The 25,529-nt window shown below is 40.7% G+C and overlaps 1 protein-coding gene across 3 annotated transcripts; it reads right to left on the minus strand.

Moving 5' to 3' along the window:
- Nucleotides 1-1,123: 1,123 nt before the first annotated feature.
- Nucleotides 1,124-24,269, minus strand: SPTY2D1 (SPT2 chromatin protein domain containing 1). 3 transcript variants are annotated; one of them, XM_082476618.1, is made up of 6 exons: nucleotides 23,232-24,269; nucleotides 11,931-12,045; nucleotides 9,016-10,683; nucleotides 6,970-7,141; nucleotides 5,424-5,501; nucleotides 1,124-4,468 (listed from the first exon to the last, which is right to left on the minus strand). In XM_082476618.1, the coding sequence occupies exons 3-6, from the start codon at nucleotides 10,604-10,606 to the stop codon at nucleotides 4,375-4,377; spliced, it is 1,935 nt and encodes a 644-aa protein (XP_082332744.1). In that variant the 5' UTR covers nucleotides 10,607-10,683; nucleotides 11,931-12,045; nucleotides 23,232-24,269; the 3' UTR covers nucleotides 1,124-4,374. The 3 variants fall into 3 exon arrangements, with proteins under 3 accessions (XP_082332744.1, XP_082332742.1, XP_082332743.1); XM_082476616.1 differs by lacking the exon at nucleotides 23,232-24,269 and adding an exon at nucleotides 22,720-22,910; XM_082476617.1 differs by lacking the exon at nucleotides 23,232-24,269 and adding an exon at nucleotides 22,453-22,704.
- Between the last annotated feature and the right edge of the window lie 1,260 nt (nucleotides 24,270-25,529).

Raw genomic sequence — 25,529 nt, forward strand, 5'->3', positions numbered from 1 at the left:
GTAGGAGAGTCAAAATTAAGGTCCAGGTCTTCTCTTTGGTGTGCTTTTACATGCCAAGGAAAGGAGCCAAGCAAGAGAGGCCGGATTATCCAAGATCTTGACTACCTCTTGGTTCAAGTCTTCCTCACCTGAATTAACAAGGAGTTGCCTTTTCTTTTAGCAGTGACTGCTGCTGATCTAGGCAGCATGTGTAGAAACAAAACCTAACTGCCCAGTCCTCAATATGATGCAGTTTGAGTTCATGAGACCAAGAATGGGAACCTAAGTATAAGACCCATGCAATTAATCTGGGTGTCTGAGCCCTAGGATATTCCTAACAAGCCCTCTAAAAGTGGCTTGAGCTTTCTGACCCTAAAAGAAAGAAAGAAAACCTAACAGGAGCAAATACTTTTAAAATAAATTATGTGGAATTGCTCCCATTCTGTGGTTGCTTTGGGATGACCAATGGTTTCATTGTTCAAAACTACACACTTACCAACAAAGTAGATCTTCTGGTTACACAGACAGCATATTGTTGATGACTATTTGGTATTTGTTTGCTGAAGTATTTTTAAGTGCCCCTATGCAATGTATGGATTACTTTTTTTAATAGAAAAAGTGAATTCAAAATTCATAAGCAAAAATTTATTTCTAAATCTAGGATACCAGCATCTTTTATGATCCTTGTATGACCTAGACTCAACACATTCCATTGAGTTAAGTGCCTACATTCTCTGGCTGCATGGCTGTGCGCACTTGCCTCATATATTCCTAAGGACTCATCTTCCCAGCCATCTCAGGCTCTTTGTATTATAGGGGATCAGAACAACTCAATTTCTTGAAAAGAGGAACTATATACCCAGTTCTTCTTCATCCCTTGTTCCCTGACTATACCTCCAAACAGTTCTCCTAACTTGGGTGTCTGATACCAGAATAGTTCTCTAAGCTGGTGGTGCAAGAGGGGAGAGGTGTCAGTGGCAGGGGCTGAGCAGACGGGAATGTGTAAGGGAGAAGGAACAGAGGTGTGTGTAAGGAGGTAAACCCCATCTCTGAAGTCGGATGAGTCTACTGGGGTTTCTAGCTGGAATAATGTTCAGGGTGATGAAATAAGGAATATGAGTTTTAGTAAATAAATGCAAACCAGTGAAAATATCAATAAAATATTTTTAATGCCTACAATGTCTTTTATACATAAATTGCAAAACTTTTATCTGTATATGCAAAAGTAGATTCTCTTGCAGGTCAACAGCACCAGAAAACAAGCTATGCTATGTAAATGTTTCTTTAAACTTGATTTGTCCATTATGTAAAAGACATGGATTTAATAACTCCAAAGACATCTATATTCCACTCTTAATCATACACTAAACACCTGAATATTTATTTCATCACATCCACTCACAAAATAAATAGTAGTCTAATATATTCAGCACATTGAAAATAAAACAACCAGTCTCTCTTCATATATTTATTCTCTTTCCAAACATGTTTTGGTCTCCTGCTATATCTCAGAAATGTACTAACAGCTGCTTTTAAGTTATAAAATACAAAACAGTAATTTATTTCTTGGAAAAGATCTTGGGGATTACATTAAAAAATGAAATTTCGAGTTCCCATAGACTTTCTTGTTAACAGTCTTTGAACCTTCTCATGGCACACATGTAAGGCTGCCTGTGACATGTGGTACCCTGGCCTCCAAATGGACGTAATTGCATTTACAGTTTAGAGAAAATACAAAGACAAGTTCTGAAAGTAGCCTTTAAAGAAAGTCCCCCCTGCTTTGACATAGCAATACCTAAAGCAAGTGGGACTGTGCAATCAGAGCTATATGAGTTTTATGAAAACTACTTTCCCTTCACATCGTGTTTGAGAATGCCGCATCCATCATCATGTAACATTATTACAATACTGAAATAACATTACTACATTCGTGACTTAACATTATCCAATAAAAGGCACATCTTCAAATATTAATAAAATCTGAAAATCAAAACAGTAGAGGACACATTAAAAATCAAGCACTTAATTTGTAAACTTGATAAAATAACAGCCTATTCCAGTTTCTTCAAAGGTTTGTGAGCTTTTTGTAAGAGTGGTCAGGAGATGCAGAACAATATGGAAGACAGGATTTGGAAACAAGGCCAAGATTAAAAGATTCAGAACCTTTTTTTTTTTTAATGAGCTACAGGAGTGCCCTTTTATAATGCTGATGCTGAAGAAAACTGAAATCAACATCTGTATTATAGAAGAAGAAACGCACCCAGAAGTGACGACACATAAGGACACAACCTGACTTTCTCTACCAAGTTCTGGAACTTTCAGCTAACACAATGGTTCCTTTCTGTACAAATAACTGCACAATATCATTGAGTAAAGTGCTAGTAAGCTTTAAGCCACCAGAAATCTTTCAGCTATGACAAGCACTTGATTGTAACTACAGATTTCAACGAGTCTGAATAGTGAAAAAAATATATTCAAGCAAACTTTTGAAGGGGGAAAAAAAAATCACATTAAGTGACAGCAAAGGAAATAACGTTCCAAACCTGTTTTATTACATGGAATATCACACTACCCTTGAATCAATTTCACTGAAGGTATTTGAGATTGGTGAGAGGCAGTCAATAGGCTTTTCTGCCACCAGTGTTTAACAGTTCTATGTGATCATTAGAAGGGTGTTATTCCTAGTGATGAAGACACCTTTCATAGGATTCAACTTCAAAAATAAGTTCCTGCATTTTTAAAGTTTGAAACTCAATTCAAGATGAGTCAAAAGTCTTAAAAGGACTGGTATTCCCATTAAGGATGGGCCATCCCATTAAGGAAGGCTAATAGTGATAATCTATAACACCCGAACTTAAGAATAAAGAAAGCTTTACGGATAAAAAAGAATATACAGAAACAACTTTTAGACCTGTTGAAGAGTAAGGATTCTTGTAGGGTAACCTCACCTACTTCCTAATCCCCACCAGTCAATGGCTTAAGATAGCCACAATGTTTATTACAGAATTGTTCTACAAGCGTATGTCCCACTGTCCCCAACCCTCAGAGTCAAGGACAAATGCTCTCTGGCATCATCATACCTCATTTTCTGTTGCTGACTTTCCTTGAGACTTGGCTTCTCTCCAGCCAGAACCTAGGTCAGCCCGATTGGAATTGCTTGGACTTGAGGCTTAAGAGATATAACAAGTCTATAGATATGACTTGAAGAAAGGTGAGAATGAAGAAGTTCCACAGCCTAGTAAATACCAGTAACAGGGAACATCCTTTCCACCTGGGAAAAAAATCTCTTCACAGTGCATAGTTTGAAATAAAAGTGCAATATGGGCAAAGAGAGAAGGTGGTGGTCTTGATACACATGAATTTAGTTTTTGGTTTTTTACCGTTAATCACTAAAGAATTTAAGATAAAAATACAAAGTCATTAACATGAAAAGGTCCAGGGCACCTTGGATTCCAAAATATCTCTATAATGGGGGAGCGGAATGGGGAGGAGGGGAGCCTCACATGTCACTTCCTTATTTTTTAAACTATTATTACTCTTCCAAATCTAATGTTTGAATAAAATAAGTATTTTTCTTCAATATAAAAATGAAATTTTTAGATAAAAATCAAACAGCACAGTGACCTTGTCTATTTTACACTAAAGCCAACATAACAGTAAATCTGAAAGTAAACCTTGGAAAAGAATATTCTTATATAAAATGGCATAACTTGTATTTTAACTTGGAAAAATTTTTGTTAATTGCCTAATCACCTAAATTAGTGAATAAGAATGCTCAGCATCCAATCCATGAATAATGCAGAATACAATTTATTCTACTTTTTACTTCAAAGTCACATAAATGACATCCATATAATTATAACAGCTACTCTACATTTTCAAGTTCTCAATCCAAACATATAGGTTAGGACAGGTCACTTTATTGCTGGCAGCATTAATGGAAGGGCCAGTTTCCTCATCAAAAGACAAAATAAATTTGATTGGGAGCCAGGCAGTGCCGTACTCACACATCAGCAGAATTACGGAAGTAAAGGAGCAATCCTTTTTTTTTCCTTTTAGAGTAGCAAAGGAATAACATAAGATTGGCTGACTTGTGAGCGGCCCCACATGAGAGTGCATAGCTCATCAGGATCAAGGGTGGCACCTGTGAACAGTTAGCTTCGTAAGAGCACTCACTGGGTGTTATGTCATCTGCATTACAGATTTCACCCTGGAAAGTATCTGAAAATACTTTATGCTCTAACGACAGCCTGCAGATAGATGACAGTATGCATTCCTTCTCCTTGAGTACCCAAGTAGAATTCTAAAATGATAAGGGGCTTCTTCAGTCTGAAGGCAGGACTTCCTTGCAGCAGACTGTTTTCAGAATTTCACAAAAATAAATAAAAGCAGCAGCTAATGCTTCTTCAGCTTCTTGGCCTTTCGACGTTTCATTTCTTCTTCTTCACGTCTCATTTCGTCTAAATCTTCTTGCATACCCAGTCTTAAACTGTCAGGAAAAACAAGGGGGTATTTATCAATATACATGAAATTACCACTCTCTTTAAAAAAGCAAAAATGAAATTTCAGCTGGGAGCTTACATGGAATGTGCTGATGCACTCAAAATGCCTCAAGCCTTTACCACTGAAAACAGACTAAGCAGGAATACTTTTTACCAGGAGCCACTGCCACTGCCTCAAGTTATAGTGGAAAAAAGACCTTACATATAACCTCAACACCTTAATATTCCCATTACAGTAATAAATATAAATTATCTCATCAGCTTTAAAGAACAGGAAACATTTATTCAATAAATAACATTCTTTTCTTGTCCCTTCCCAACACTTTAGTTTGATATTTTATCTAGTTAGAGGAGGGACGGCAAGAGGGAGAAAGAGGTTTAATATTCTCGGTTGAGAATGAGGTGAATTACTTCACCAAGTTAACATTATAAACAAAGTAATCATTTGTTACCCCTACCCAAGAAATGATCATTTATTTGATATCAGGTGGCCAAACAGGAATCAGACATAGGAAATTTCATATTCCTCAACAGGTCCTTGAGGCCAGCGGTGGTACAGGTTAGCAAGACTGAGATGTATCTGATGTGGAAAGGGAATTAAGGATGGGGAAAGAAAAATAAGAACATGCTACAGTGGGATCAGGGGAGGCCTCTAGCATTTACTGTGTGCCTACATGGGTGAGTCACTGCACTGGGCAACTTGTACACATTATCTTAACCCTCACAAAATCTCAATGAATAAAAACAGTATATTCTCATTTTACAAATGGGAAAACAGATTTAAAAGGCTAAGGAATTTGTCTAAAGCCCCACTGCAAGTAAGCAGGATTGGAATTCAAACAGCATGGCCCAAAGCCCCTGCTGCCAATGATGCAACTGAAGGAGGGAACAGAAAAGAACTTTTAGGACATTTCTGCACAAACGTGTTACATCTGTGCTTACCTCTTTGCTTCTTCCTTCTGCTGCTCTTTCCAACTACTCTCCATGTAACGTAAGGCATAATCACTTTCATCTTTGTATCTGGTAAGAGAAAATCAAAGTTGTTAAAAAAAAGAAAAACCCGATTTTCTAAAGGAACTACATCCTCCTGTTTTTAAAATCAACATCTTTATAACTAAATCAAACATACATTTAGGATTATTCCTCCTTGTTTGGCAGACAGTGAGGTGGGCAGAGGTTGGGTAAAGGGGAGATTCTAAAGTAAAGATAAATTAAATGACCCCTTAATATTTCCAGAAGGCAACTATTCCTGAATCTAATTTTGATCAAAGTACCAATCCAACAACGTTTGCTCAACTCACTCACCTCTATTTACATGATAGTTTATATTAAAATCATGAAAGCACAATATATATGAAAATTATTATATATATATATTAATCTCATTTGAGTTTCATGGATTCAGAACAGAGACTGAGGCAGATAACAGCTTGACCAAAAGCATATAGCTAGCTTATGACACTACTAAGATTAGGTTTTTAGATCTGATTTTTAATCCAGTTCTTTCTTCTGCTAAATTTTTTTAAAGACCTTTTCTTACTATTGCCTTCTAATTTCTAATATCCATGACTTCAAAGGAGAGGGCAAGTGCTGACGGATTTACTTATACAGTTGGCCCTTGAACAACATGGGTTTGAACTGCATGGGTCCTCTTACATGAGAATTTTTTTTTCATACTACAGTGCTACACAGTCCATGATTGGCTGAATCTACACATGTGGTACCACAGATAGGGAGGAACTGGTACACAGAAGAACCATATATACGGAGGGCTGACTATAAGTTACATATGGATTTTACCTAACCCCCATATTGTTCACAGGTCAACTGTATACTACCGCATTTAATCCTCCCACATGTCATTTAAAAAATAACTTACTCAAGTTTACCCAGCTAGTAAGCTGTGGAACTTCCATTCAAACCCCGAGCTTTGCTCTACATCAGTGCTTCTCAAACTTTAATATGCATGTGAATCACTTGGGAACCTTATAAAGCTGATCTGGATTCAGATCTAAGGTGGGGCCTGAAAGCCTGCATTTCTAACAAGTTCCCAGGTGACGTCAATGTTGTTGGTCCCATACTGCTTGCTGTTCACGGACCACACTTTTGAGTAGCAAAGCTTTTTACATCAAAGAAAAGCAGGTGTCAGATCAAACTGGCTTTCAACATAGCTCTGTGGATGGCTTTCTGATTTCAAAGCCAATCCATTTCTACTACACCAAGCTGCTTCACTCTCATTAAATATATATCTTATAAAGAGAACAGTTAAAAAGGGATATTTTTTTGCCCTCATACAAGTAACTACACAAATAATTCTGCATTAATTCTTAAATATTAAGTGCCAAAAAAGTAAATCTAAACAATCATCCAAGGATTCCTAATTAAGAATTGTATTCAATGCCTCTACTATTAATGTTTATTTTTTTTCCCCATAGCATGGATTATTCAAAATAAAAAGTATATATATCTAAATCTTCTTTAGCCTTACTTTTTTCGGTCATAGCCAAAGATCTCTCGAATGTGCTTGGATATTTCTTCCTGAGGTTCTCCTTCATCTTCAATAAAATCTTCCATTTCAGAGTCATATTCATCATCATCTTCCTCCTCTTCATCTTCTCGCTGCCTTTTGTAACTACCAGGGGAGGGAAGCCTTTGAGGACCTAAGAATAGAAAAGCCATTATTTATAAGATCATTAAAACTTAGTAGTCCCAACAAAGTCCTATGTAAGCTGAGATTTTAAGAACTCATTAAGATGGCAGCCTCAAAAACCAGAGCCAGGGTTTTCCCTGGTGGCACAGTGGTTAAGAATCCGCCTGCCAATGCAGGGGACACGGGTTCAAGCCCTGGTCTGGGAAGATCCCACATGCCACGGATCAACTAAGCCCGTGTGCCACAACTGCTGAACCTGCGCTCTAGAGGCTGCGAGCCACAACTACTGAAGCCCGCGCGCCTAGAGCCTGTGCTCAGCAACAAGAGAAGCCACCACAATGAGAAGCCCGCACGCCGCAACAAAGAGTAGCCCCTGCTCACCACAACTAGAGAAAGCCCGCGCACAGCAACGAAGACCCAACGCAGCCATAAACCAACCAACCAACCAACCAACCAATCAGAGCCAGCAACTGGCCCCCAGCATGAACTCATTACTACATCATCCCTGTTGCTTCATGGTACCCACAAGGAATAGAATTCCTGTCTATCCCAGGGCTTACTAGAACTGTTACATTTTCTAGCTTAGTAGTTCCTACTCTTTTGGATTTAAAAGACTAGTACAATTTCTTTTAAAAAAAATTACAAATCACTAAAGGATCACTAATTTTACTCATGCCAAGAAAAGATGCCAAAGGTAACAATCTACCATCTATTATCACCATAATTCCATTAATGTTTTAAAAAGTCCAATGAAGTATGACAGATTCCCAGATATGGATAATTGTTCAAACTGAGCAAGTCTGACTTTAAGGAAAAACTCACTGCATCATCCTAATTTTTGTCATTTTGCCAAAAGACTGATTAAAAATTCTGCAAAAGACAGGCACTGATCAACAGACCAGTATCTGGGAACAACTGCTTTCTAGTCCTTGATTACAGACACTCCCTCTGTTGTTCTACAGTTGTTTTTAATATGCGTGGCTTGTCTCCTTAGCTCGGAGTTTCTTTAACTTTAGCACTCTGATATTTTGGGCCAGATATTTCTTGGTTGTCAGGAAGCTGTCCTGTGCAGTGTATGATAATAGCCTGGCCTCCATCTACTAGATGCCAGTAGCATCCCATCCCCAGTGTGTCAATCAAAAATGTCTCCAGACACTGCCAAATGTTCACTGGGGATCAAAATTGTCCGTGGTTAAGAACCAATGTTTTGACTGAATTAGGAAGTTTAGAGCGTGGAATCTCATCTTTTGTTTCTTTTTAGATTCTCCATGGTGCCTAACAAGTGCTTCAACAAATCCTTAATACTGTGTAGAAACTATGACCTAGCAGTTAGTAGGTGCCCCCAATGATCCCATACCTTGGGACGGTAGAATCCTAAAGGACTGGTAGCTAGGGCCACTGTAAGAAGCAGAAACACAAGGGCAATCTAAAATAGTTCCTGGCACATCGTGGGTGCTTAACAAATATTTAATGGACAAATAATGCAACAAAAGGCTTCAAGCTTACAAATACACTCCAGTCCTTGAAGACAGGTGTCTATAGTCTTCATGAAGAGGTAAAGATGAATTCATTCATTGAACCACAAAAGGCATATACACTCACCCTGTCTTACAAACCCCATAGCTAAGTTTATTGCACTTGGAGACATTACAGGAGTGAACACAGAGGGCCCTAGATAAGTCTCTTTCTAAAGACTTTTCCAAGCCATGGTTACTAAAGGGACTCTCTGGCATAGGACAGACAAAACATCAGGATTCTATCAACACAAGAATACATTTGAAAGCACATAGGAGAGTTCAGAGGGTCTTTGGTTATATAAAACAAAGTATTCTTTCCAATTTCCTAGTGACAAATAAATACTTTTAGGGTGAGGGGAAATTCTACCTTGGGCAGATCTGTAGCCAGATAAGGAAGGCTTCATTCCATTCATCTGTCCATTGCTGGATCGGCTGATTATATTCTTGGAAGAAATAGTTTCTGAGACAACAGTGCATTTGGGCTTCAGAGAGGGACCTGAGGTACTAACTGTCCGCCCAGGTGCAAAGCTGCTCACTGGTCTACCAGGGCCTGAACTGCTGACAGTTCGTCCAGCTGGAACTACTGATCGGCCAGGGCCATTGACTGACCGCCTAGGGGCCCCTGAGCCACTCACTGGTCGTCGAAGGTCATGTGAACTGCTCACAGGCCGCCCAGGGCCACCAGAGCTGCCCATAGGCCGCCCAAGGCCACCAGAGCTACCCACAGGCCGCCCAGGGCCACCAGAGCTGCCCATAGGCCGCCCAGGGCCACCAGAGCTGCCCACAGGCCGCCCAGGGCCACCAGAGCTGCCCATAGGCCGCCCAAGGCCACCAGAGCTACCCACAGGCCGCCCAGAACCACCGGAGCCACTGGTAGGTCGCTCAGAGCAACCTGAGCTGCCTGCAGGTCGACCAAGGCCACTTGTACCACTGACTGTCCGTCCTGGGGGATTTAAGTCACTGGTTGGCTTCCTGGTCCCACTGACTGATCGCTCGGGTCCTGAGTTGGAGCTGCCATTCTGGCGCCTGGGCACGGGGCCAGAACTAACCGTGGGCCGAGCAGTCCCTGTGCTAGGCCTCCCAGGGGCTGAGCTGGAGCTGCTGCCTGGCTGCCTGACACCTGGACTCTTGGCCTTATCGTGTGGGGTGACCATGGGTCCAGGCCTGGAACGGCTAGGATGAGGAGATTTTTTGGCTTTGTGCTCAGTAGCAGATTTTGGAGTCCCTTTAGCAGAAGTCTTTGGGATACTTGGTGAACAGGTGCTGGAGTGGGGCTTTCCAGCCCCATTGAAAACAGGTCTGTCACGGCCCTCACAAGGCAAGGGTTGGGCGCAACTGCCAGATACTACTTTGGTCCTTTCTCCTGGCATGGATTTGGATGAGGATAAATGCAAGTGTTTCTCATTAGCTGTGCTGGGTCTGGATTTCTTCTCAGCATAAGGAAGGGGAGTACCCTTGGAAGAAGGATGCATGTCTCCAGAACCTTTGCTAAGTTTTGTGCCCACACTTTCTTTCTGAGAGGGTACTTTTCTGGTTGGTGGTAATCTTGCATCTGTCTCAGGTTTCCTTTTCCTCCGCTTTTGTTCAAGGAATTCTCGCTCCCTAAGTTCTTCTGCAGTCATAGGCCGCTCTTCTGTCTTCTTCACTACCTTTATCTCCACCGGTTCGTACTGCTTTTTCTCGGCCAGCCTGAGTAGATCATTGAAGTTCATGAGTGGTGGGGCACTTTTAAGGGGGACCTTTGGCTTGCTTTCAGCTTTGGGAGGTTCTTGCTCTTCCTCATACTCTTGCTCTGACTCTGCTTGATTGTATTCTAAGAATTCATCCTCTTCCTCCATCTCAAACTCTTGGTCTGTTCCCTGGCTAGTGTGGGTTTGCATTGCCTGCCTCTTCTTTGACTTCTCCTCAACAGGAATCCCATTGTAACCATGGAAATTATCCTTTGTCCTCTTGGCCATAGCTCTTGCTTTCTTGTCATGTTTTAGCTCAATTCGCTTTTTCACTAATTCTTCTTTTCTCCTTTTCTCTTCCAAAGCTAAAAGAGACAAAACAACATATTATTTCAGGGTCTCGGTAACAGTATGTTTATCTGAAATCAGTAGGTGGCCAAAACCAAGCAACATTCAAGTTACAGTTTGAAGAAGTTCGATGACATCTAAGAATCAAATGAGGAAGTCATTAAAGAAGTATCAATTTGAGTCATCTTTACATAATGTAAAACCCATATGGGTTTTTCTATATGACTAAGCAAGGGAGAGTCTTGGCTTTTAGCTTTAAATATACAAAATAGTTCATACCAAATAAATATACCAAGTTAAGAGAATATTCGTACCCACTTAACAGTTGTTATTAATTATGAATCAGTGGATACTTAAACTTATTGAATTAGTTTCCTTGTCATTTGTGTGAAGTAAACCTACTGCTTGAGTTTACTCGTTTTACAAAAGTGTCCCTATTTTAACCTTTTAGGTAGCACTCTTATTTGTTTATTTTTTTAATCTTTTCGGCTGCGTTGGGTCTTTGTTGCTGTGTGCGGGCCCTCTCCAGTTGCCGCAAGCGGGGGCCATTCTTCGCTGCTGTGCACGGGCTTCTCATTGCGGTGGCTTCTCTTGTTGCAGAGCACGGGCTCCAGGCGCGTGGGCCTCAGCAGTTGTGACACACGGGCTTAGCCACTACGCGGCATGTGGGACCCTCCCGGAGCAGGGCTGGAACCCGTGTCCCCTGCACTGGCAGGCGGACTCCCAACCACTGCGCCACCAGGGACGTCCCTAGATAGCACTCTTAATAACATATTTTTAAAAATTAAAATACAGAGTAGGTAGAAGCAGATTCAGAACCAAGGTCAAGAGGGAGTTCCCTGGTTGTCCAATGGTTAGGACTCAGTGCTTTCACGGCCGTGGTCCCGGGTTCAATCCCTGGTCAGGAAACTAAGATCCTGCAAGTCATGTGGTACGGCCAAAAAAAAACAACAAAAAAAACAAACAGGAAAAGAACCAAGGTCAAAGAATGGAGTTCTTACTTCTCACTGGAGAGCTAACATGGCCAATTAGAAGATATGGTCACTATACCCAAAAAGCTTTTAATTTAAGAGGAAATAAAAGATAGCATCCATACAAATGATCAACATAAGAATATATGTAATGCTATAAATACAGCTGATTCAGACACATACACAACAAATCCATTAGCCTGTTATGATATTACAAACATCCACTGGTTAGGTACAAGCTAGTTGTGAAGAAAGAAGACTTTAAAATTGAGAATAAGGCTATAGATTCATACCTTTTCGTCTGAGCTCTTCTTCTTTTCTTCTGAGAAAAGCCTGGACAGCTGCCGACTGGACACCCTTAACTTTTGGGTCTTTTTTGGGAGGACCCACTGCCAAACTGTATCTTTTCTAAAAATAAAAACAGAGGAAAAGTTATACACAATTAACTTTGAAGCAACAGAGAGGTTTAAATGTTGACTGAAGAATCTATTCTGAATAATTAAGAGATCACATAACCCACATGAAAACTTAGCTATAAAATTTCAGGCTAAATATGATTATACATGACTATTTTTAGGTGCAGAGTTTCTTTAAACATCCTCAATAATACATAAATGAACAATTGAGAGAAACACTATTTTCAGGCTATTTTCCCAAAAAGATACCTGGACTGAGGGAACTGAAAAAAATCACCACTAAAACAGATTGAGTGCTTTAGAATTCTGATTTAAAAGATTAGCCTTCTTCAGAACTTTCCAAACAGAAAAAACTACTATCACAACTGTTTTCCTCCTGAGTACCCTACTCCAGATGATTTTCATAGCTGCTTCATAGGTTACTTTGCTTTCATCATGAAATACTGAGATTCTACTTTGACCATGGGCAAAGCTGGTGGCCAGCCATAGCCAAAAAGCATTTCAAAGAAATTTAAGCAGCAAGAAGGGCCCAAGTCTCTGTAACCTTTAAGTGTAGCTCTATGTTCGTTAAATATTAATTTGCCACACAAACCCTTTTAGACAGGTTTCCATGTCACCCAAAAAGTACTAACATTATCCTGGAACAGATGGTATTTCTCTGGTCTTTGATTTTTATCTAACTGCATTGGGAAATGACTAAAACTAGAATAATGTTAATTTAAACTATAAAAGGAAAAATATTTCCTTCGTTAGAGAAGTATGATAAACAGAGCTAATAACTCAGACCAGGATGATTAATCTCCAGGACCATTCCAAATTAAATTTATGGGCTAGGAAATAAGAATTTTTTAATGCCCTCCTTCTTTCGTCTTAGGCAGATGACATTCTTATCCACTCAACCTGCTGCTGTGCTAGTTAAGAAACACTAACCTATGAGAACAAATTGAGCTACTTAGGAACCAAAGAAGTGACTCCCAAAATGTGTATGAAATTCCTGGAGGAAAGCCAAAGGACTCATGCTTACTACACAGCCGCCAAATAGAAGGCATCTTGAAACAGGCTGGAAGTTCCAGCTAAGTTAGTCTACCAACAAAGCAGCTGGCCAAGAAAGCAGGCCCTAATCCAACCTGAAAATCCTGCGTGATAGCAATGCTTGAGACCTGACACATCCCACATAGAGAGAAATTCCAAAAGAGAACATCCAGATTCTTTTCCCAGTCCCTTTGGCTGTCATAATAAAATCCTTTAATAAGTCCATATCTTTGCAAATCTAGTTGCAATCCTTTCCATAGTGGATTGTGACCCAATATGTAAAGGAGAAAGGAGATGGAAAGGAAGGCAGGAGAAAAAGAATATTGCTGGGGCTTCCCTGGTAGTGCAGTGGTTGAGAATCTGCCTGCCAATGCAGGGGACACAGGTTCGAGCCCTGGTCTGGGAAGATCCCACATGCCGCAGAGCAACTGGGCCTGTGAGCCACAACTACTGAGCCTGCGCGTCTGGAGCCTGTGCTCCGCAACAAGAGAGGACACGATAGTGAGAGGCCCGCGCACCGCGATGAAGAGTGGCCCCCGCTTGCCGCAACTAGAGAAAGCCCTCGCACAGAAACAAAGACCCAACACAGCCAAAAATAAAATTAATTAATTAATTAAAAAAAAATATTGCTTACCTAACTAGATATATAAAATTTGTCATGGTTTACAAGAACCTCAAACATAGGCCTTATCCACAGGAAACTCACATTTTCTTAATAGAAGTGCTACCATGAAGATGATTCAAGTTGCATAAGACACATAGACTCATAAGCAGAGGCACACACTCACTCTACCCCATCCCATCAAGTAGATATGTGAGAAGAGGAAGGGTGGATTTGTGTTGCCAAGGCTCAAGATTTTTCTGTCCCTGCCAACTATACAGCCCAGAGATTCACCTGCCAAATCAAAGCTTATACAGGGCTCCCCCTACCCCAAAATGCCAATATACACATTAGTGTTAATTATTTAAAATAGGATTGGTTTGTTACCTAGGTAGTACAGCAGCAAGTGAGCACTTCCTAATTTGATTTCAGGGTAGACATCTTTCTTCCTAACCTGGGACTTAAAGAGGTAGGTAATGGGATATGACTAGCAGAAAAGCTACTCTTGACTGAATACAGGCACTGAACAAGTAAACCACAGTGTCAATGGGGCAGTTTAATGCCTTGTTTACTAAGCTTCAATCATTCACATATCACCTTCATGATTTTTGCCCTTTTACAGTATACCACTTGTATTATTATTTACTAATTTTAAGAAAATATGTAGATCAAACACCATGACTTATTACTACAGCTTTACCTCAAGCAATAATACTTATAAAATGACAGGCTTGAAGGGCTAGTTATATTTTTCCACATCCTATCAAAATATATAACTTAAAAAAATGCAACTATGGGAATAAAACATATTTGTGTATCACCGAAAATCATGGTACAGCCAAAGCTATGTGTACTGCACTTTGGGAAACACCGACTGGGAAACATAAGCACAAGAAAGGCAGAACACAATAAAGAAACAAGGGAGGGGATTCAGGAACTCGGATTCACTCAGAAAAGAATCCCAAAGACTACTTTGAGCTTTTTTCAAAGTATACACCTATTTTCATCAATTCACATGCCAATTTCAAATTCAGCTTTTTTTTTAAACACTGCTAACCCTTAAGGATACTTATTAAGCTGGCCTCACATTTAACCCAACAATTTTGCTGTCCTTGTCCTGTCCGTATGATGGAGAAGGAATTCAATAAATCTATAAAACGTCTTACTTTGCAGGCCTGCTGGGAAACAATTTAAGTAGGACAAGGTCCTACTTGATGAGGCTTAATCTTATTTACTGACACGAGCTGAGTCATAATTAATAGTTTCTTACATCCTCTGTAGCTTGATGCACTCAAAAGCAGATACCAGGAGAGTATAAAAATATTCTCTTAGGCAAAGTTTAGATCAAAACCTAGAAATCTGGGGAGAAAAAAAAAAAGGGTTGGGTCTCCAGAGATAATAATGATCTTCTTCTTTAACATTTTTAATGAGATTTAATTCACATACGATAAAATCCACCCATTTAATATGTATGAGTATATTCATAGAGTTGTACAACCATCACCACTATCTGATTCCAGAACATTTTCACCTTCCCAAAAAGAAACTCCTTACCCTTCAGCAATCATTCCCCATTCCCCCTTCACCTATGCCCCTGGCAGCCACTAATCTACTTTGTTTCTATGGATTTGCCAGTTCTGGCATTTCATATAAATGAAATCATGCATCCAGTGTACCATTACATAGTGACTGAGATGCATCATAAAATAAGGTAAAATTTAGAAGCTGTAGGTAAATGATTATGTAGATAAGTGATTATACAAAGTAGGTAAGATTTTTCAATTAAAAAAACTTTTTTTTCTCCATCTACTCCAGAATTTCTATGTGAAACTCTCTCTCATCAGACTTTACCGAACACTTACAAGTGTCATCAAAAAACCAACAGGGTTACTGCCCAAGGCTTTATCAGGCCGGAGTTGGAGAGCTGGAGTAGGGGGCTAGATGGATTCGAGCTTTACAGATGACACCTCAAAACCCCACTTCCGACAGCATTAACTCCAGCCTGAGCGCCAGCCTGCCCAACACATTCCAGACTTGCAGCCCCCACAACCGCGTGAGCCAATTCCCTAAGACAGATCCTACTGGTTCTGTTTTTCTGGAGAACCCTGACTGCTACAGCGGTCTTTCGTATCTTACTACTTTCACTTAGCATAATGTTTTCAAGGTTCATGTTGTAACATAGTCAGTACTTCATTGCTTTTATGGATGAATAATTTTTCATTGTATGGATATACCACATTTATCTAATCATCAGTTAATGGATATTTAGATTGTTTCCACTTTTTGGCTATTATGAATAATGCTGCTGTGAACATCTGTGTACAAGTTTTTCTGTGAACGTGTATTTTCCTTTCTCTTGGGTCTATCACTATAGACGTTCCTAACATTGACCTGGCTAGACTTTTGAAAAAGGGGTTGCAGTCAGACCCTGGTATTAGAAGATTTGCTGTAATAGAATATTTTATTAGACAGTCTCCTTCCCCCACAGAGGTGCCCAGCAGAGAACCATGTGTTGAAAAGAAAGCTTCAGGCTGGGATTACACTATATTCCATTTAATAAGGCAGGAGAACTGTTTGCACTTTCTCCCACATCAGATGGTCACTTTTAGCTCTAGCAGCAACACATCAAGATGCATCCACCAATTCTGTATCTGACTCAAGGCACCAGGCTGCTTCATTGTTTGAGTTTCATGAAAAGCAGCTGGACAAGAGTTTCTTTTATCCTAAGTGTATCCATTTTATTGTACTGCAAGCCGACTCAGTCATTCTGCTGGGCCCCAGTGAATGATCCACAACAGTGAAGCTCATGCCATCGAAATACAGTATCAGAGATTTTGCCAAGATTTGTAATTCTGAAGCCAAGAGACCTAGAAAATATTAAGTCACTTTAAACACATGTGTTCCTTGCATTGAAACTATACTGTCATGGTCAGATTAAGAAAATAAGGAGCTTTCAGTCTGGAAATATATGTTCACCAAATATATTATATTAGAATCAATAGTCAATTCCTTCTTGAAAGCTGTTCTTTACTCAGGAGATAATATATTGTTGTAATCGTAGAAAATATAAATTTCCTTATGGTTTTATATAAATTAGAGGTTTATCGTTGGTTACAAATAGGAGTTAGAAATATTCAAAGAATATATCCTAGGGGCTTCCCTGGTGGCGCAGTGGTTAAGAATCCGCCTGCCAATGCAGGGGACACAGGTTCAAGCCCTGGTCCGAGAAGATCCACATGCCGCGGAGCAACTAAGCCCGTGTGCCACAACTACTGAGCCTGCGCTCTAGAGCCCACGAGCCACAACTACTGAAGCCTGTGCGCCTAGAGCCCCTGCTCCTCAACAAGAGAAGCCACCGCAAGGAGAAGCCCGCGCACCGCAACAAAGAGTAGCCCCCGCTCGCCGCAACTAGAGAAAGCCCGTGCGCAGCAACAAAGACCCAACGTGGCCAAAAATAAAATAAATTAATTAAAAAAAAAAAAGAATATATCCTGGACTTCCCTGTTGGCACAGTGGTTAAGAATCCGCCTGCCAATGCAGGGGACACGGGTTCAAGCCCTGGTCTGGGAACATCCCACATGCCACGGAGCAACTAAGCCCGTGCGTGACAACTACTGAGCCTGCGCCCTAGAACCCACGAGTCACAACTACTGAGCCCACGAGCCACAACTACTGAAGCCCGCGCGCCTAGAGCCCGTGCTCCACAGCAAGAGAAGCCACCGCAACGAGAAGCCCCGCGCACCGCAGTGAAGAATAGCCCCCACTCGCCGCAACTAGAGAAAGCCTGCGCGCAGCAACGAAGACCCAATGCAGCCAAAAAATAAAAATAAAAAAATTTATCCTTAACTTTAATAATGACTACACAACTTCTACAATCCTCTCAAAACATCATACTCAGGGAATGAATGCAGACCTGGAAAACCACTGATTTGCATTAGGCTTGCTTAGCTGGGTAGCTAAGAGGGTGAAAATAAAACCACCAAAAAGCATGTTATTCAAGACTGCTATGGGGTCAAATGTAAATTTTACTATTATTGTGTTTAAAAAATATACCAGATTATATAAAATGTATTAATAGTATCAGATAGATACCTCAGAGCCTTTAGTCCAACCTCATGTTAGAAATGGCCCCCAAAAGACAACTATGTATTTACTGGCTATCACTCACACAATTTGTAGCAGCGTCTGAATTAGAATCTAGGTCTCCTGACTCAGGGGCAAAAGTGTTCCCACTACAACATGCTTCACTTCTAACTTAATCCCAACACTTTCATCTCTAGCTCGAACCTCATTCTTAAATGCCATTCCCTAATTTCTACCTGCCTCTTAGATCGTGCCATTACCCCAAACAGGTCCACCACTGAACTTTCCCTCAACCTCAGACTCTATTTCTGTTAACTATGCTGGCACTCTCCCAAACAGGCTGTAAATCTCTATCCTCCAGTTTCCATATGCTGTTAGTTTGGTCTTTAAATTTCTCTCCCGTCAGACTTTACTGTACACTGAGAAGTGTCATCAAAAAAACAACAGGGTTACTGCCCAAGGCTATATTAGGCTGGAGTTGGGGGTAGGGAGCTAGATGAATTCAGGCTTTATAGAAGACAACCTTCCTCACCACCCCATTTCCAAAAGACTCTCCTCATTCAACACAGGGTGGTGATTAAGAGCAAGAACTCTGAAGCCAGTTTGCCTGGACTACATTCTCTGCTCTGCCACGACTAACCCTGTCACTTATTAGCTGTGTGACTCCGGGAACATTTCTTCATCTCCCTGGACTTCAGTTTCCTGATCTGTAAAACAAGCTTCCGTATATGGTTATTATGATGATTAAATTAATTAATATACAAAAAGTGCCTAGAACAGTGCCTGGCACAAAGGAAGCACTATAAATGTTAATTGTTGTTACTATTATCCTTATTATTCATAAAGAGATTGTCTAGGTAGTGATGGGGAAGAGAAATAACAGAATCTCTGTGGGGCAGTAGTTTCTAAAAGACCCTTTCCCTAAAACACCAGTTCAGAAGTACTGCTCCAGGCTAGAAATCTAAAGCTGCTCCAGGCACTGGAAAAGTCATCTTCAGATCTAAGAGTGGGAAATAATCCAGTTATAATCAACTATCATCAAGGGTTACAAAGTGACTGCCTGCAGAAACTTTTTTGTTGGCCTATACTATTCTTTAAAAGGAAGTATAGATGGACAAAAAGCACACAAAAAGGGGCTCAACATCACTAATTATTAGAGAAATGCAAATCAAAACTACAGAATGGCAATCATCAAAAAATCTACAAACAATAAATGCTAGAGAGGGTGTGGAGAAAAGGGAACCCTCCTTCACTGTTGATGGGAATGTAAATTGGTACAACCATTATGGAGGACAGCATGAAGCTTCCTTAAAAAACTAAATATAGAATGACCCTATGATCCAGTAATCCCACTCCTGGGCATATATCTGGAGAAAACCATAATTCGAAAAGATACATGCACCCCTATGTTCACTGCAGCACTATTTACAACAGCCAAGACATGGAAGCAACCTAAATGTCCACTGACACAGGAGTGGATAAAAATGTGGTACATATATACAGTGGAATATTACTCAGCCATAAAAAAGAACAAAATAATGCCATTTGCAGTGACATGGATGGACCTAGAGACTGTCATACTGAGTGAAGTCAGAAAGACAAATATCATATGATATCGCTTATACGTGGACTCTAAAAAAAATGGTACAAATGAACTTATTTACAAAACAGCAATAGAGTCACAGATGTAGAAAGCAAACTTATGGTTACCTGGGGAAAGGGGGGGAGGGATAAATCGGAAGATTGGGGTTGACATATACACACTACTATATATAAAGTAGATAATAAGGACCTTTTATTCGCTAATAAAATAGATAATAAGGACTGCATATAGCACAGGGAACTCTGCTGAATACTCTGCAATGACCTATATGGGAAAAGAATCGAAAGAAGAGTGGGTATATGTATATGTATAACTGCCTCATTTTACTGTTCACCAGAAACTAACACAACATTGTAAATCAACTATACTCCAATAATAATTTATTTTAATTTTTAAGTTTTTAAAAAATAAAAAAGGAAATATAACCAGCACAAGGAATATAGCTAGTATTTTATAATAATCTTATATGGAGTATAATCTATAAAAATATCAAATGACTATACTGTCACCTGAAACTAATGCAATATTGTAAGTCAACCATACTTCAATTTAAAAAAAAGGAAATGTAACTACTATAAAGTACCTATATTCTTACCCTCAAGGTTCTATAGCTTCCCAAATCCTTATATGTCTGATACCACATGAAGGCTTCCCCTTACTTTTTGATCTGAGGGTCACACCAGAGCTACAGTATCTTGTCTGGGATGATTTTCAGACTGACTGTGAGAAAGACCATTTAACTTGCCTCATGCACTACAAGCCATCAATTATAGTTACTTGTAACCTGTAAGAATCCAGATTCTAAGCTCTTCTATTCTACTAAATCAGACAACCACCTTGTTTTTGTTAGAGGAACCCAGGGAGAAAAATATTAAGGGCAAGGTTACCAAAAATATCTTTCCTCCTTTAAAATAAACAGAGCTAATAACAGTGACTGGTTACATCACCTTGATCAGCTGTTTTTTTGTATTCAGTTTTCCACTGCGAAATGATAGCATGCTTAATATTTATAGGCATGATGCAATCCTTCTTTTAACTAAAACATTATAAAGCTAACTATTTCTCTTAAAAAGAAACAATGTAAAAGAAAGCTGTCCCAATGGGAACTGTTCATTGTTTTTCAAGTCAGATATAGTAGACACTTCTTAAAAATAAAAGCCCTGCAAAGACTTCCAAATAGCTGTACAGGTGTTTCAGATTTTAGCCTCCCTTGGATTTTAGTCTAATCAATGCTAGTGTATTTCTTTTCTGTAGCAAAGGTGTGACACAGGAACTTGATGACTGAAATCGAAAGTCAGCTCCAATAGGATCCAAATGGAAGGTGGGGGAAGAGATGGCTAAAAGAGAAATATGAACCAAGCACTAGAGAGGGATGGAGTTATCTGCAATTACTGCAAAGCCTCTGTGGTTCTCAGACCATAACTCAATCAATAAAGTTTTTGTCAAGCAGGGTGTGTGTGTGTGTGTGTGTGTGTGTGTGTGTGTGTGTGTGTGTGTGTGTCCGTGCACTTGCAGAAATGTGTTTCTTGACTTGGATGGTGGTTTATAAAGATACTTGCTTTGTAACAATCTTACACTGTACAATATGTGTTAGATTTCACAAGTGATAGTGTGCTCTAAAAGGCTTTACTTTGAGCTGATAAAGCAAATATTCAATAACTTAAAATAATTAGATGAATCGAGTAAAAACAAGATCATGGATTAAATTAAATACAATCTTGCTCTATTCCTCAATAGTTTCTTTTGTGACTTACTTTCATCTGAAGTAAAAAGATAAGGATTATAATGCTGATAACTAAATCAAACTTCCAGGCTTACTAGCTTTTGGGGTGGGTGGGAGGGAAAAGCATGCTTTCTTGAAGTACATGCCTATGTTCATCTATTACATTTTAAATGACCGCCAATTAACCCATTTTCCTTTTTGCTTCCAATCTTTGTTATTCCAATCATAGATAAATCGATAATATATATATTCTGAAATACAGACATAGTTTGAAAACTTCTGCTCTAGAAATATGTACTTTTCTCTCAGCAACCATTGGTTTTTAGAATAAGAAACGAGTAACTTGGTTCTGATTCTTCCACAGAATAGTCTTCGGCATCAGGGCTAGTATTATCTATCTTTGACCTCCACTGAAATTGAGTAAGATGTAGAATGAAATATGGACCTAATTTATGCAAATATGAATGTTACTAGATCCAATATCGACTTGTCTAGGAAATTTACAGATGCAGAAAGTAATTCTGTCATTCAAGGTTGCATAATTTCAAGATCATTCGGAGTATTTGGGATGGGATGGGAATATATATAATAAACTGATGAATATCAGTTTTATTTACCAGTTATTTTACTATTTTTAGATCAATATCTTCAAAAGAGTAAAAAGAATGAGCCAGCCTCAAAAGACAAGAAAAGTGCAGGGGAGGGAAAAAAATATTGCAAATATACAAAAATCTAAGAAATGCATAGTGAGAGCTCAGTAAGGTCCAGTTGAATTGACTTTAAAAGACAGCCATTTGAGCTCTACATCTCATCTCTCAAACCGCAGGTAACACAATGCAATTTATCGGTTTACAGCTGGGCTGTGGTACCATCTGAGGATACAGAAATGATTAGTTTATGCAAAACAGCTACACCCCCGCAAAGCAGGCACTCTCACCCACTACCTCATTTAAAGTCTTACACCTCTCTGCGAATATTAGCGAATTAGCAAACCTTACTGAGTAAATGGGACCTAGATTTGAAACAAAGACAAATCTGGACGACCACAAATAAATGGAAGCTGAAACTATTTCACTCATTCTGTTGGCCAAGGATTTCGTGGAATCCACTCAACTCCCACCTTGGGAGGTGATAATTCAATCACCTGGTTGGTTGAGTGGGTGGGGCCACAAGTCAAAGAACTTTTTTGGGAAATCACAAAACTTTTGACCCAAAGATCAGGGGGAAATCGCCTCAAAAGCTATCAGGCCAAGTCCCTAAAATTCCTGAACTCCCCAACCCCTGGGTTGAAGTTTACGCCGAAGCTAGAAACTACTAGCGCTAGATTCCATTATGTGCCAGGCATGGCTCTACTCACCAGTGCAAAGTTGCAGGGGTAACAGCCTAAACAAGCCGCTCGTCAGAAGGCTCCCACCTCGCATCTCAAGCCTGTCTTCACCCCCAGTACTCAGAAGTACATGTCCAAGAGAAAAAAACAAAACCACCAACCAACCAACCAACAAAAACGGCGTCCAGGTCTTTCCTCTCCCGGAGCCGACAGACGGATTCCTGGAAGTTCCACGGGCCACACATTCGGAACTTGAAGACCAGGATCTCCTACAGTTGCGCCCCGGCTGGTACTTACCGGCACGTTGTTGACACCTTGTGCTTTGGAAGCTATCAGGAGAACTTCCCTGAAGTCCATTCTGGCCGAGGCGGAGGACTGGGCCAGCCTCTCGGAGAAGAGGGAATCTCCGCCTTAGCGAGGCGACCAGCAACAGCCGAATGAACTGCCTGCCCAGCCCCTCTCCCACCCCTCCCCTGCACAACCACTTCCGGAGCCTTCCAAAGCCGTCTGCCCACCCCCTTTCCTCCAGCGGCCAGTACCCTTCCAGGTCCGCCGCTTCCCTCGCGAGTCTTTGGCGTAACTTCCGCTTTCAGGCTCGAGACACGTAGAAACGTGGTACGTGGCTGCTGGCGTCGCTCGAAGGGGCGGGACTAAGCCCTTCACCGACCAAGGAGACTCGGTCTAGTAAACTGTGGGGAGCGGCCAAGGGAGAGAATCGCTACCCTGTGGGCGTTGGCGCGAGGCCTGACAATTTTGGTGCTCCTTGTGAGCTCTGGGTAGGGGAAGCGAGGGGGTGAGGGGTTACCTACCAGGCCTGGGTTCGCTGGGTGTCACGGGTGGACGCTCAGGTTTGAGACGGCGGCGTCCCAACAGCAGAACCGACAGGTCTCGAGCAGGGGGTTTGTTACCCGTTTGTAGGCACTAGCCAAGCTGCGCAGGCGCAAACCGCACCGACTGGTCGTCTGTCTTGGGTGCACCTTACTCAAAGCGTCTTGGCACAGGGCGTGTGCTCACCTCCTACACACAGGCACGCGTGCCGTGTATAGAGGCGCCCGCTTACTGCTTTTGCCTCATTTCGATAATAAGCCCCATGTAGGGCAGCGAGCTGTGTGTTTTGCTCAGTGGATAAATGGAGGAATTTCTCACATACACTCGCGGCCTGGATATACTAGGCCCACTGATCAAAACGTACATATATTTATATGTACATATTCATATTCGTTGGGAGTCCAGTCGAGGGTTCCTCTTAAGGTTATCTGGGGTAATTTTTACTCAGTAAAATACACTAATTAGGCAGGCCTGGGGCTGTGGGTAAGAATAGGCCGGGTCGACTGCAAACAGTAGGGATCTTTCTGGTGTGATGGAAATGCTCCAAAACTGGATGTGCTGATGGCACATCATCGTGCACTTAAAACAGGTGAATTTTGCAGTATGTAAATTATCTCAATAAAGCTGTTTAAAAATATTAGGCAAAGCCTCTCTGTCTTCCTTTTTCAACCGAAATTTAACGCTGAGGTGTGGCCCTAACTACCTTTCTCCATTTAAGGCTGCCCAAACAACAGACCAAAATTAAGTCTTTGTCCAATGGCAGAACTGTAGTTCTCAATGTTTTTACGCCCTCTGTGGAGCCCAGCATAGCATACTGTAACTTATGCCATAGTTCCTTTCAAATACATACCCATCTATTTTAAGTAGTTCACACTTGCCGGAGGCCAACTCTACAAATATTTCCCCCTCACAGGATTGTAAGTTATATGGAATCTTGGGTGTACTATATTGAAAAAACTAACAGATGTCAGGTTCCTCATCTATTAGAAATTAAAACTAAGATTTTAAAAGTTCCTTCAAGTGGTTCTCTATTCAGCAGGTAGAGTCAATGTTTTCCCATTGTTCTTAGGATGAACACCAAAATCTTAATCCTATCGTGGCCTGAAAGGACTGCTATGAGTTACCCTGGCCGCCTTCTTTTTTTCTTTTTCAACATCTTTATTGGAGTATAATTGATTTACAATGGTGTGTTAGTTTCTGCTTTATAACAAAGTGAATCAGCTATACATATATATATATATCCCCGTATCTCCTCCCTCTTGCGTCTCCCTCCTACCCTCCCTATCCCACCCCTCTAGGTGGTCACAAAGCACCGAGCTGATCTCCCTGTGCTATGCAGCTGCTTGCCACTAGCTATCTATTTTACACTTGGTAGTGTATATATGTCCATGCCACTCTCTCACTTTGTCCCAGTTTACCCTTCCCCCTCCCCGTGTCCTCAAGTCCATTCTCTAGTAGGTCTGCATCTTTATTGCCGTCCTGCCCCTAGGTTCTGGCCCTCTTCTTTAATGTCATCAACTTGACTCTTTCCTTCTGTTAGAAGCGCCGAGCTCTCTTCTACTCCAGGCCCTTTCCATATAATCCCATCTGCCTGGTATGCGCCCTCTAGCCTTTGCTGGGCCAGCTCCAACTTGTCGTTCAGCACTCCGTATGCTTGTGGTGATTGTTATCAGGGTTCAAGCCCCAGTTTTCATGACTCCTAGGTATTGTATGACCTTAGGCAAGTGCATAACCTCTCTCTGTACCTCAGTTTAATCTATAATAGTAAAGTAGCAATGATAGGATTGCTGTAAAATAATGCATGTAAGTGCTATAGATTAATATCTGGCTGTTATGGGATGAGTTGTGTCCTCAAATTCATATTGTTGACAGAAATAAGCAATAAACAATCTGTAATGGGACTAGAAAAGAGTTTTATCTGAGCCAAACTGAGGACTATAGCCAAGGAGACAGTCTCTCAGATAGCTCTGAGGCACTGTTCCAAAGAAGCATGGTTTTTAGCACAGCTTTGTATCTTGTCAGAGCAAAGAATATCAAACATTACAGGGTACATTCCTTCAAAATTTCAAAGAAGACAGATGAGCACGTACACAGCAAATCAGCCTGGCCTTGGCGCCTGCAAAGAGAGTCTTATCATCAAAGGAGTGTAGCATTGATGTTCCAGGAAGGGAGGTATTTATCTCTATCTTCAAAACAGACATTCTTTACTTCTGGACAATGCACCCTTTTCTTTAATGGTTAGAGCAGATGTACAGTGTATGCTTAATACGCCACAAAAC

Source organism: Balaenoptera physalus (genome assembly GCF_965194825.1).
Source record: "Balaenoptera physalus genome assembly, chromosome: 10".
Lineage (NCBI taxonomy): Eukaryota > Metazoa > Chordata > Mammalia > Artiodactyla > Balaenopteridae > Balaenoptera > Balaenoptera physalus.